Raw genomic sequence first — 13,550 nt, forward strand, 5'->3', positions numbered from 1 at the left:
GTTTTAATTCAAAAGGACTATAAGCATTTTTTTTTTTTTTTTTGCTATGTAAGCCTAATGACCTGAGTGCAAATTCTGAAACCCATTTAAAGGTAGAAGGAGAAATGAACTTGACGAAGTTGTCCTCTGATGTCCACATGTATGCTCTGGTCCATACATATATCATGAACATAACACAATAATAAATTTTTATATATATAAAATAGTTTATAATCTGAAACATATAAATGCCAATTGACATTCTGTTCTAGAAGGCATCCTAGAAGAATACCCTCCTGCCTACCTTTTTTCTTTCTTTTCGGAGCAGGCTTTCTCTAGCTCAGTTTGACTTTGAACTCTGTTTTGTCGAGGAATGCCTTAAATTCTTGATCAACCTTCCAAGTGCTCGGATTATAAGCATGCAGTTTCATGCCTGAATAACAGTTCCTTTTTAATTAAGCCTTAAATGTGATTTTTTTTAGATTAAGATAAAATATATACAAAATAAAGTATCATGATGTTTATAATTTTTTATTTTCTGCCCCCTTGCAATGCTGGGGATCAAATCTAGATGTTGCTTATATTAGGCAAGTGTTCTACCAGTAAGCCACTCTCCCAGCCACACTTTATTTTTCTAAAAAAGTTTTTACATTTATTTGTGTAAGTATGTGTATGCCATGGTGTAGGTGGAGGTCAGAGAGCATCTTTATTAAATATTGAAACAGAGATTCACACACACACACACACAATTTTTGCAGTGCTAGGCATGAATCAAGGGTCTTAGACATTCAAGATAAATACTCTGCAGCTGAGCTACTTTCTGGCTCCTAGGATTTCCTTTTGACAAATAAATTTAACAGTTACATATTTTTTTAAGAAATAGACAATTCATTAAGAAAGGGAAAGCACACCCGAGTCAGAGAAGCTAGTGAGCTTAAAAGCTTGCATTCAAAAGCTTAAAATGGCATGCACGTGAGCATGTGAGTGTGTGTACTTGTGTACTCTTGTGTAGAGGCAAGAGCAAGACACTGCATATCTTCCTGTATTGCTGTCTACCTTATTGCCTTAAGACAGGGTCACTCACTGAACCAGAAGCTCTTCAAAGCTCAGCAAGACTGGCTGGCCATGGTACCAGGATCTACCTCTCTCCCAACTCTCAGTTCTGGGGTTATAGCAGTCGTGCTGGGCTTTTTACATGGGTACTAGGGCTCAAACTCAGGCTCTCAGGCTTATAGAGCAAGCATCTCCCCAGCCCCTGAAATAAATTTTAAAATGCAAGACTGTGCTATGTTAAAACTTGGTAGAGCAAGGGTCTGGAGATAAAGCTCAGTGGTAGAGCTGTTTGGCCAGGAAATTTGGGGCCCAGGGTTCAAACCCAACATCACAAAAAGAAAAACAATGATATAGCAAAGTCAATTATGTAATATATTGAGTAAAATAGGTTCCCCCTCTAGAAAAAACAATTATGATACTCAGAGTACCTGCTATGTGTTATTATATTAGTGCTTTTATATCTAATCTGTGAAGCAGATAAAAAAATCACACATGTCCAAGACCCTGTAGTTAAAATTGTGGAGGCAGAATTTACACATAAGTAAGATATTAAAGTATCTCATTGGGGATTGATGTCCTTTCAATTAGTTACTAAGTACATTGTGCTTAGAAGTTAACAGGACATTGTATTTGATCACAGATTGATGACCATGTAATAAAAGAGATATTGGAGATAATAGCCAGTAGTGTTAGACATTTGTTCTGTGCTTGCCTTTGTACTGTCTTTTATTTGCATTATAATTTCACATGATTCTGTGATCCTGTAAGGTGAATGAATTTTGCTAACATTTTTGCAGATGAAAAATTTGAGCTTCAGAGAGGTCAGTGAATATGTGTCAGAGTCAGGCTAAAGCCTCAGGTCAGTGATTCTGAAATCTAACCCTTTTTACATTGCAGTCCTCAGAGAAATCTTAAGTGTGGTCAAAGATGTAAAGTTCTGTGCAGGCTTAACAGGAGGTGGGGTTTTAAAGATAACATGCCTGTTTTCAAGTTGTCTTGTCTCTTTGGGATTTGTAAAATTGCTTTCAGCCTCATTGGGCAGACAGAGCAGAGTCTGATGTTAGACAGAATAGGATGAAAGAGTCAAATATGAGGGAATTTTATACAGGAATTAGGTAGAGAAGAGTTTAAGAAGAATGCAAGGACACAGCAGCTCAGTAGCTTACCCTGAAAGGAGTGACTTGACTTCTTATAATTGAAAACAAGAATGAGAAACTGTTGTGGGGTGGGAGGTGGGGAGTGGGAGTTTATTTTGTGACTGTGAGACTTAACATGGAAAAGTCTAAAGTAAATGTAATCTGTTTTTCTTTCATGCCTTTTGGCCTTTATATATTATAGAATGTCTACAGAATTTAAAACCCAAACAAAGCATATACCAAGGTTCAAGCTGTACCCACTAAATTAGTCTCCAGAGTTGGAACTCAGTCCCAGAATTTTCTGAAGTACCATAGGAAATGGGCACTTACATGTTGTTAGTGGGAGTGCAGATTGGTTCAGCTTCTAGAGAGCAATTTGGCAGTATGGGTCAGTATTCCAAATGAACAAAGCCTTTAACCTCCACGTCTTGGAATTGGTACTTTTGGTATACTCATTTGTTAACTGATCCACACAGAGGGTTGTTAACTGAAGCATTGTTGATGATTGCTAAAGATTGGAAACTAATTGTAAATGCATCAGTAAGGAATTGTTGAATTGTAGTACATTCATACACTGGGGTACAAGTATTTGTTAGAAATAATAAGGGAGCTCTGAAGTACTGACTACAGTACTATACATAGTACACCAAGTGGATCAAGAAACAGCTTGTGTTTTCATAGATCATTTCTGGAAGGGTAGATTAAAAAATTGCAAGTAATTTATTTTTTGGGGAGGGAAATTTGGGGGCACTGATAGCAAAATAAAAGAGAGAAGCACCCCCCTCTTTTTTTTTTTTATAGCAAGAATCTTTTCCTGTAGTGCAGGTTAGCCTGGAAATCCAACTCTTCCTTCGGCTCACAGGTACTAGGGTTACAGACAAGCACTACGACTCCTGCTTTGGGATAGAATTTAATGCTGTGTGTATATACTCATAGGCACATATACGCATACATATATAGACAGTGAATTATTTATTTTTAAAAGATGATTTAAAAACTGATGCTCGCTAGGCAGAGGCAGGGATTGAGGCCAGCCTGGTCTACATAGTAAGTTCCAGGCCAACTGGGTCTGCAACAAGACCCTGTCTTAAAAAGACACACACACACACACACACACACACACACACACACAAAGCAACCTGATGCTCATTACAAAGGACTCTCCCATACAAACACAGGGGTGGTATATAACATTGTTTTTTGTTAGGAAAAAAAAAAAATTGGCTGGGTGGGGTGACACACGCCTTTAATCCCAGCAAGAGGGAAGCAGAGGCAGGCTGATCTCTGTGAGTTCAAGACCAGCCTGGTCTACATAGTTCTAGGCCAGCTGAAGCTACAGGGAGACCCTGTCTCAAAAAGACCGAAAAAAAAGGAAAGGAAAACAAAATTTTTAAGTCACTGAACGTGGTAGTGCATACCCTTAACCCTAGCACTTGGGAGGCACACACTAACCTGGCCTACTTAGCTTTTTTGAGGCAGCCATGACTATATAATAAGACTCTGTCTGAGAAAAAATGAAACAAAATTAAAGTCCCTTCTCAGACCTAATGCATAGAATCTGCATTTAAATAAAGTACTCTCACAGTGACTCTGAAAGCATTTTCAAATCTGAGAAATGGTGGTTTCAGTCAACCACCTGCAGCAGCCTGTTTTTACTAGCTTGGCTTGACTGTTCTTCAGATCATGCTGTGTGAGTAGCTTTTCAAAGACTGAGGACTACTTCTCAGAGCACTGCACTCCCAGCACTCGGGTGCTTCTTATTCCACAGTACTCAGAGCAGCATTTTCCAAAGTGTGTACTAAACCAGAAATACACGTTTTACAAGGTACTAATAATAATGTGTAAAAGGGTTCTCTGGTCAAATCAGTCTGGGAAACACTGGGTTCAATATACATGAACAGTTATATTTATTGCAGGACTGTTCAAAGATTTGACCAAGGAATCCTTTTTTCTTCTAGGGCTATCTCTCAGGTCTTTTGGTCCGTGGAACACACTTTGAGAAATGCCTGGTTTAGAGGAAACAGCACCACTGGCTTTGGAATCCTTGGCAAGTTACCTAATTTCTCTGAATATTAATTTTTCTAACCTTAAGCTGTGGCTAATACTTGCCTTGGTGGTGGTGTGAAGAATAATGAGAGGTACATAAAAGCATTTAGTTTAAAATTTGCTACATCATAGGTGTCCAGTTGATAGTGAATATTCTGTAGCATCCTTGCTTGGTTTTCTTGCATTTGTTTATGCTTAGAGTTCACCATTGTTTTCTGGAATCATCAGAAAGTAAGGGAGGAGATGGTTAAATTAGTTTTGATAAAATGTCCTTTGTATCATGGAAATCATTACTTTTGTTTTCTTGCCACTCTTAGATGAGTATTGAGATTAGAATAAACACCCAGTTATATCAGCTCAAGTATTAGTAACTAAAAGCAAGTTAACCATAGTGGTTGGTGCATACCTGTAACTTTAGTACTTGGGAGGTGAAGGCAGGAAAAACAGAAATTCACGGGCAATCTTCAGCTATATAGTAAGTTTGAGGCCAGCCTGGGCTCCATCAGACTTCGTCTCAAAAGAGAAGAAAGCAAACAGGCATCAGCAAAGAAATCTATCAAAGTGTCATCCTGACTCTTGTGAGTGGTGTATTATCACACTTTTTATTTTTCCTTTTTTCTAGTTAATAAATTGATTGCACAAGAAGGACCTTCCTTTCTACAAATGCGAATAAAACATTTGTTGAGATCAAACTGCATCCCCCAAGCTACTGCTTTATCAAAACTGTGTGCAGAATCTAAAGAAATTTCACAGGTGTCATCTTTTCAGCAAGCCTATATTACATGTTTATGTTCCATGCTCCCTAGTGAGGATGCTATTAAGGAGGTAAGTGCATTAAATAGCTTTATTCATACTTGCTGCAAATGTAATATGTGTTTAGATGTTGCATGGTTTGTTTCCTACATCAGATTGAAAGCCAAGATTCATTTTTTAGGTTATTGGGGTTAATGCTGCTTTAGTTGTATTTTACCTGTTCATCAAATTGAAAAGTTAATTATATTTTGTAGGTGGGTTTCTAAAGCAGGTAATTAAGAATATGCAAACGATGTTTACTTGTTTGAATGACAGTCTCCTGTGAAATCTTCAAATGTGAAAGTTGCTTTTTCTTATAGTATTAATTTCTTATATTATTAATTTTACTGGATTTGGAAAATGGAAAAGTCAATAGTGGTGTCAAGGAATAATCTAAAGAGAATGTAACTTAATTTTACCTTATTTAACATTTTGCTTTATATGTTTAGCTCTGTAAGCAGAAGAGTTTAGGCTCTAGACTCCATGAATACATTTCAACAATAATTAAGTGGCCAAACTATGTACCATGGAGCATAATAGCATATTATAAAATGGTCGAGTTTTTAAAAATTATTTTATCAATCACTTTTTTTTAATCTTTTTGAGACAGGGTCTCCCTGCAGCCCCAGCTGTCCTGGAACTCACTATGTAGACCAGGCTGGCCTTGAACTCACAGAGATCCGCCTGCCTCTGCCTCCCAAGTGCTGGGATTAAAGGCGTGTACCCCCACACCCGGCCCAATCACATCATTTTTAAAGAAACATGGATTTTCTTAGAAAATTTAGAGACACCAAAGTTTAAATAAATTATGCAGAAAAAATAGAAATGCTTAGGCTTTATTTCATCAACTGCTTTTAATTTTCTCAGCCTCCATTTCAGATTTGACTCATGGATTCTCAGTTTTACACTGAGCTTACTTTAAGTGTGTGTGTGTGTGTGTGTGTGTGTGTGTGTGTGTGTTGTATGTTTGTGGCGTGCATGTGGAGAGGACAACTTTCTAAAGTTGGTTCTCTCCTACCTTTGCATGGGTTCTGGGGAACCTGAGTTGTCAGGCTTGTACGGCAGCTATCTCTACCTCTGAGCCATCTTTCTACCCCGGAAGTCTTAGTAAATCAGGCTTCTCAGTGATCTGGTTCTCTGCTATTGTAGCTCCTGAATTTTATGATCATTCTGCCCTGTCCTGCGGCTCCCTCTGCCTCATTTGCTGTGCTGTATAGATTTTACAGCCTCAGCCTAGACCCACTGATACATTGTATCAACGATCTTTTTGTTCTGCCTCATCATTGCCATGTTCTCATGTCTTTCCTCAGTCTGCTTTTCCATAGTCAGGTATTACCATTTTATGGCATACTCCCCTGAGCTCTGCTGTTCTTGACCTTAATTTGATTAATTACCCTAAATGTCTGCCTATTCTATTTATTTACTTGCAGATAAGTTGAGGAAAAACCTGGCAACTAATTTTACTTTAAATAAGTTTACTATATATATTTCCCTTTCTTTTTTTTTTTTCTTTTCGTCTTTTTGAGACAGTGTCTCCCTGTAGCCCCCCTGTCCTGGAACTCACTATGTATGTAGACCAGGCTGGCCTTGAACTCACAGAGATCTGCCTGCCTCTGCCTCCCGAGTGCTGGGATTAAAGGCGTGCGCCACCACGCCCAGTGCTATATATATTTCTTTTTAAAAAATATTTTTATTTTTTTTTGTGTATGAGTGTATTGCCTACATGTGTATAAGTGCACCCATGTCATGCATTGCCCAAGGTCAGAAGATGCTGTCATATCCCCTGGAACTAGAGTTGCAGACGGTTGTTAGCTACCATGTGGGTACAGGGAACTGAACCTGGGTCCTGTGCAAGAGCAGCCAGCTCTCTTAACTGCTGAGCCATCATCTCCAGCATGAATTTTTTTTTAATTATTTTATTTACTATTTTTATGTGTATGTGTGTATTGTCGCATGTAGGTACGTGCATCCATGGCATGTAATGCCTGAGGAGGACAGAAGAGGCTGTCAGATCCCCTGGAACCGGAGTTACGGACAGTTGTTAGCTGCCATGTGGGTGCTGGGATTCGAACCTGGTCTTTTACAAGAATAGCCAGTGTTCTTAACTGCTGAGCCATCTTTCCAGCCCGCTAGCATTAATTTTTTAAAAAATATAAAATAAAATGAGGCCAAGTGTGCTTGCGCATACCTTTAGTCCCGCCACTCTGGAGGCGAAAAGACTAAAAAAAGAGAGAGAGAGAGACCCAAAAATAAATAAATAAATTTAAAGAAGGAAAAAAAAGATGGAGGAACTGGGGAAATAGCTCATTTGGTGAAGTGCTGAGAACCTGAGTTCTATCCCCAGAACTCACATTTTTATTTATACATCTCTCTGTATGTGCATTCTCACATGCATGCAGGTGCCCTCGGAAGCCAGAAAAGGGTATAAGATGCCCTGGAACTGGAGTTACAGACAGTTGTGAGCTGCCTTACATGGGTACTGGGAATGAAACTTGCATTTTAAAGAAATTGCTGGGCATGGTTAATATATGTTTAGGGAAGCAGTGGGGAAATGCAAACAAGAGGATCTCTGGGGCTCATTGGCCAGCCAGGCTAGCCTACTTGGCAAGCTCCAGACCAGTACTAGAACCTGCCTGCCTCAAAGGGGGCGGGTGCTTCATGAATGATACCAAGGGTTTTCCTTTGGCCTCCACATGCATGCATGCACGCACATTCCCAAAGGAGCTCATACGGCTTTGAGACTAGGAGAATGGTGGTACTTTGCTACTGTTAACTAAAATGCCAAAGAAAGGGGGCGGAGTGCAGGAAAGGCATGAGAAGTCAGTCAGGGTTGTGAGGGGTGTGTGTGTGTGTGTTAGCATTGAACTTAAGTATGTGTTCAAGAACTGTGCACATAGCCTTCAGCTTTGTTTTATATATGATCTTTCCAAGTTTATTAATAATAACAAGTTAAGAAGCTACATTTATAGCTCAGTACTCTAGCACTTGCCCAGTACTACTAAGTCAATCAAACATACACAGCCAAGTAAACAGGAGTTTTCCTGAAGTTATTTTGAATTAGTTTCTTTCAACAGTGTGTTGGGCTTGCAAGGGAAGTGTTACAGGAAATGGGATTCGCCTACTATGCAACATGGATTGGCAGACCATGGTCTGTAGGTCAAAATCTCCCAGCTACAGTCAGTCATGTGTTGCTTAATGATGGAGATATGTCATTAGGCAATTTCATCTTTGTGACAACATTGTAGTGCAGTTATGTATCTAGATGGCCTTAATGTACTACATGAGCAGGCTGTTTGGTAGTCTGGTTGATGAAATATTATGTGGCGTGTGACTGTACCTGTCTGTGTTTTACTTGTTCTTCGTCTATCTCACTATGTATCTCAGGCTAACCTTTAGTAACAATAGCACTGGGTATTCTAGGTTTGCTTCAAAGTCTTAACTCTCTTCTTTTTAGCTACCCAAGTACTGGGATTACTATAGGATGCATCACCACACCCACCTGTATTTGGTTTTGAAAGAAACTCTTATTGGCACACAGTCACTCCTACCTATTTACAGTCTTTGACTGCTCTTTTGCTACAATGGCAGGGTAATTGTAGTAGAAACTATTTTGTAAAGGCCGAGAATAATTTCTGTCTGCCCCTTTGCAAAACAAAAAACAAAGGTTTGCTAACCCTTGTCCTACAATAGTCCTGTGTTTGAGTCTGTTATGATCGTTAAGAGGCAGTCTCCATGATTGCAGTCAGTCCTCATGTTCTACCAGTGATGAAATGGAAGCCAATGTGATAATATTCCCAAAGCCCTACATTCATTAAGTTAATTATGGAGTTCAAAGTCAGGCTAAAAGGCAGTTCACCTCACTCCTTGGCTGTCTTTCTACTCTGCCATTTATTTCCACTAGGTAGACAGAGATGAGCAGTGTCTTCTCTGCCTCCCTTCATTATTGAGGTTTGAACCAAGAGCTTCCATAGTGCTAGACAAATATGCATGTAAATGTAGTTTAAATGTTTCTTATAATTTGGATTAATTTGTCAAATTTATCAGGACAGTCGAGCGTGGTGGCACCAGTTTATGCAGTTCTAGTGATAGAACACAGGCCTTTGTGAGGGCTGGACAGGCGCTCTACCAACTGACCCACAATCCAGCCCATTGTTACCTACCTAAGAAGACTACAATTGTTCTTTTTATTGCAGAAATACAAGTTATTTTGCACTGATTCTTCACCATTATCAGAAAATATTCTAGGTTCTTAAGATTTTGACACAATATATATAAAAAATATTCCAGGATCTAATTCTTCATTACTGCCATTTATTCTTTCCTTCTCTTCCCAGAGAAAAAAGATTGATGTTCAAGATACTTCAATGAAATATTAAGAAACTTATTCAAAAGTTACTTGTCTTCATTTTGGTGTTTGTTTTTAATGTTTTATTTTAAATCTTAAAGCCGAAAACATCAGAGGTTGGAGAGATGGCTCAGTGGTTAAGAGCACTGGCTGCTCTTGCAAAGGACCCAGGTTCAGTTTCCAATACCCACATGGTAGCTAACAATTGTCTGTGACTCCAGTTACAGGGTATCTGATGCCCTCTTCTGGCTTCAAAGGGCATTGCACAAACAAATGCACTTAAATATATGCAGACAAAATACTTCATATACAAAATAAAGATAAGTAAAATTTTAAAAAGCTATAAATATCAAAGCATAGAATATATTCTATGTAAGAATTTAGCTAGTTGTAGTGGCACATGCCTTTAAACTGAGCACTCAGGAGGCAGACAGATCTCTTGAGTTCCAGGCCAGCAAAATTAAAAATAAAAAATAAATTTATCAGGGCAAAAATCTTTAGCACACCATTATTAATTTTATGTGTTTTGAGACAGGGTCTTTCATGAAATCTGAGCTTGGGGACTAGGATATGCTATCCAGCAAATCCCGGATGTCCTCCTCTCTCCCCCTCCCCATTTAGTTGCTGAGAACGAAACCCAGGTCCTCTGCAGGAACAGCCAGTACATCACCACTAAGCCATCTCTCCAGCCCCACAAAAAAAATTTTATTCCCCAGAGCTGAGGACTGAACCCAGGGCCTTGCGCTTGCTAGGCAAGCGCTCTACCACTGAGCTAAACCCCCAACCCCTTACAAAATTATTTTAAAAGAGGCACTGATGTCTTAGCTAGTGGTGTTTCTTTTGTAATGGACAACAGAATTTAAAAGAATATTTAGTTTGGAAAGGTACTAATGAATTGCTAGATATTCATTAATTGAGGTTTTCAGAAAGTATATGTTCTAATACACTTTTACATCTTTACTGAGTTCAGGAGAAGAATTAAGTTAACCAAGCAACAGCTGGGAATAAACATTCTTTATATGGCACCCGTGGATATCCCAGTAGTGGGTGTGTGTAATGAGAAACCTCTGCTGGGAACCATTTTGCCAAATGCATACAGTTAAGATTAATTGAAAGCCCAGTGCAAGAAGAGTTAGACCAGTTAGGAACTGGTAGCTCTAGAAAGCAGAAAATCATGGAATCCTGGCATTTAGGTTGAAATAATTAATTCCCATGGAATTGAATGAGTTGTTACTACTACTAATCTTTTAAAATGCTTACTTTTAAAAAAAATTTATAGCTTTATTTGACTCTGGGCTTTTAGTTCTCATCCACATTGACTGTAGATTTTGAATGTGGTTACCAAAGTTTATAGCTTGTTTGATGAATCCTCATCCTCATTCGTTTCCTAGGCAAACGAACATTGATAGGATTTGGAACATTTCTCATACCTTTGGCCCAGACAGATTTGTTGAGCCCAGTATCAGTGCACACATCTAGAGTTCCATCTCCTTCATGGTGAATTTCTGGATTTCTTTGAGTGCCCCAGGGGCATGTTTCCTGAAGCCTACTTCATGGATGGACTTGTGGATATTGATAGTGTATTTCCGGGTCACCACCTCATAGATGGCAGAAGGGCCATTCTTCTTGACACCCTTCTTTTCCGGAGCCATTCTGTCAGGCCCAAGTTGGAAAGGAAGGATGCAAAAGATTGGTTATTTATTACTTAGTGTGTGCCATGGGTAGGTGTGAAACTCTGGACAACTTGCTGGAGTTGGTTCTTGCCTTCTACCATGTAGGTCCTGAGAATTGAACGAGTCATCAGGTTTGGCAGCAAGTACCTATACTGGGTGAGCCGTCTCAGAGACCTGGTACCAATTTGATATATGAATGGATTGTAATGAAAGTTACAAAAGCCAAGTGGATGGTTTATATTTTTTTCATTATCAAAAGGATAAATTTTTGCAAAGATCAAGTTATCCACACATAAAAAGAAAATGTTTTAACCATGAATATTTATATTACTTTAAAGTGACAAGAATTCTATCAGTAGAGATCTTGAAAAAAGTACAAAATAGTCTGCTTCGGTGTTCATTTTTACTCTAATGGTGTTGTTAGGCACAGTAATAGACACTTATTTCTTCTCTTGATGGAGAAAGAAAAGTACAAACAGGATCTAATTTACTCACCAGTTTAACTCTGCTGGGAATTAACAGTTGCTAAGTATAAATGATAAACATAGCAAATACATTTAAACAGGACCTGGGGGAATTCAGTTTCAGAGTAGAAGAAAAAGTAAACAAGAGCATAGAAATTCCAGGCGTAACTTTAGCTTAAATACAAATCTCAATTAAAATGACTAATTACAAAATTATAAATTTAAAATTATCTTTTTTTATTTCTTATTCTGTTTTATTTTTTATTTTGTGTGTATGAGTATATTGTCTGCATGTATGTAAGTGCACCCATGTGGGACAGTGCCCATGGAGGTCAGAAGAGGGCATCAGATCACCTGGAACTGGAGTTATGGACAGTTGTTAGCTGCCATATGGGTACTGGGAACTGAACCCAGATCCTCTGCAAGAGCAGTCAGTGCTCTTAATAGCTGAGTCATCTCCAGCCTAATTTAAAATGATCTTAACTACTACTTTTTCCATATGCTCATAGGAGAAATTGAGATGTATACCTAAGAAATACGCTAATGGTAGATGCTGTAAAGAAATTGAAGATTTGCCTCTTTAAATATTTTAACTCCTAAAGCAGCATTCTTCTGTAGCTTTTAGCTTTAACCCAGGGCCTCAAGCATGCTTAGGTAAGCTTCTCCCACTGGGCTGTAGCCCCAAGCCCTGAACAGTTCTGAAGAAACATCTTCCTGGGACTTAATGTGTGTCTCAGTTTCACTTCTAGTCTCTCTCTTACAGGTTATGTTATTCTTTGTTATTTTATGATTACGCTGGAGGAATCATTGCAGTTACTTGGGCACTTAATTTTCAAGATTCTAGCCAATATTAGAATTGCTAGGAGTTCAATCAACTTGGGCTATATAATGAATTCCAGGCTAGCCTTGGCTACAGAATAAACCCAACAACAACAAAAAATTCAGTTGGTGAAGTACCTGCTACCTTTTGATACCCAGAACCCACATGAAAATAAATAAATAAAGCTTGTAGAAACTTGGCATGGTGGCACATGCCTTTAATCCCAGCATTCAGGAGTCAGAGACAGGCGGATCTCTGAGTTCAAGGCCAGCCTGGTCTACATAGCGAGTTCCAGGTAAGCTGGGACTACAGAGAGACCCTGCCTCAAAAAGGAGGGGGGGGGCTTGTAATTCCAGCATTGTCGGGTTAGAAAAGGGGGATCCCTTGGGCTTGATGGCCATGTGAGACTCAGGGCAAAAGTCTGATACGGAAATTAAGAGTTCTAGATTATCAACATTTGGAGCCAGAGAATACGATTTTTGTTTTCCAGAGGGCTGGCAAAGTAGCTCAGCAGATAGAGGCACTTAATGCAGGCCTCACAAGGTGTTCTGTCCTGGATCTTAACAAGTTGGCAGGAGAGAACCAATTCCCAAGAGTTGCCTTGTAACCTCCACTCAAGTGCTTCGATAGGCACTTGCACCTACATACATATATAGATACAATAAATAAAAAAAAATAAACAAAAGATTAGCTCATTCAGAACATTGGAAACATAATATTCAGGGATAGTTTTCACACATGTGGGAGGGAGAGAAGAAGGAAGGAAATGAAACAAGTGAACCTTTCCATCAAATAAGTTTAAGAATGGTAAGAAGCTTGGTGGTATTTAACTTACGTATTTCCTATCCTCTTTTCCCTAGATCCATAGTAGCCTCAAAAGATGAGTAGCCAGGGGCCTGAGAGAAGGCTCAGTGGTTAAGAGCACTGACTGCTCTTGCAGAGGACCCAGGTTCGATTTCCAGTACCTACATGGCAGCTACAAACCGTCCTTAACTCCACTTCCAGGGGAATCCAAAGCCCTCTTCTGACCTCTGCGGCATTTCAGACATGGGCACACTCACATATATGCAGACAATACACTCATACACATAAAATAAAAATAATAAATAAAATATTTTTCAAGAAATGAGTAGCCACACGCTGCAATAGTGCCAAACAGATACATAATAGCTGCTCAAAAAAGCAGTGTGGGTTATCACTCTAAGTAGCCCCTTTGCAGGGGATGGTTACTCTTGACTCTTG

General features: G+C 39.0%; 1 protein-coding gene across 2 annotated transcripts in view; it reads left to right on the forward strand.

Annotated features, from left to right (window-relative positions):
• Positions 1-13,550, forward strand: part of Rlf (rearranged L-myc fusion) — a 90,604-nt gene that overhangs the window by 55,860 nt on the left and 21,194 nt on the right. Inside the window, exons 1-2 of one of the 2 annotated variants that reach the window (XM_029564107.1) lie at positions 4,285-4,306; positions 4,837-5,039. In XM_029564107.1, the coding sequence (XP_029419967.1) occupies positions 4,300-4,306; positions 4,837-5,039 (210 nt within the window). In that variant the 5' untranslated portion in view covers positions 4,285-4,299. Of the gene's footprint in view, positions 1-4,284; positions 4,307-4,836; positions 5,040-13,550 lie in introns of those variants that run through there. The other variant, XM_008834273.3, reaches the window with a different exon arrangement.

The sequence above is a fragment of the Nannospalax galili genome, unplaced genomic scaffold (assembly GCF_000622305.1).
Source record: "Nannospalax galili isolate Female #2095 unplaced genomic scaffold, S.galili_v1.0 scaffold1657, whole genome shotgun sequence".
Taxonomy (NCBI): domain Eukaryota; kingdom Metazoa; phylum Chordata; class Mammalia; order Rodentia; family Spalacidae; genus Nannospalax; species Nannospalax galili.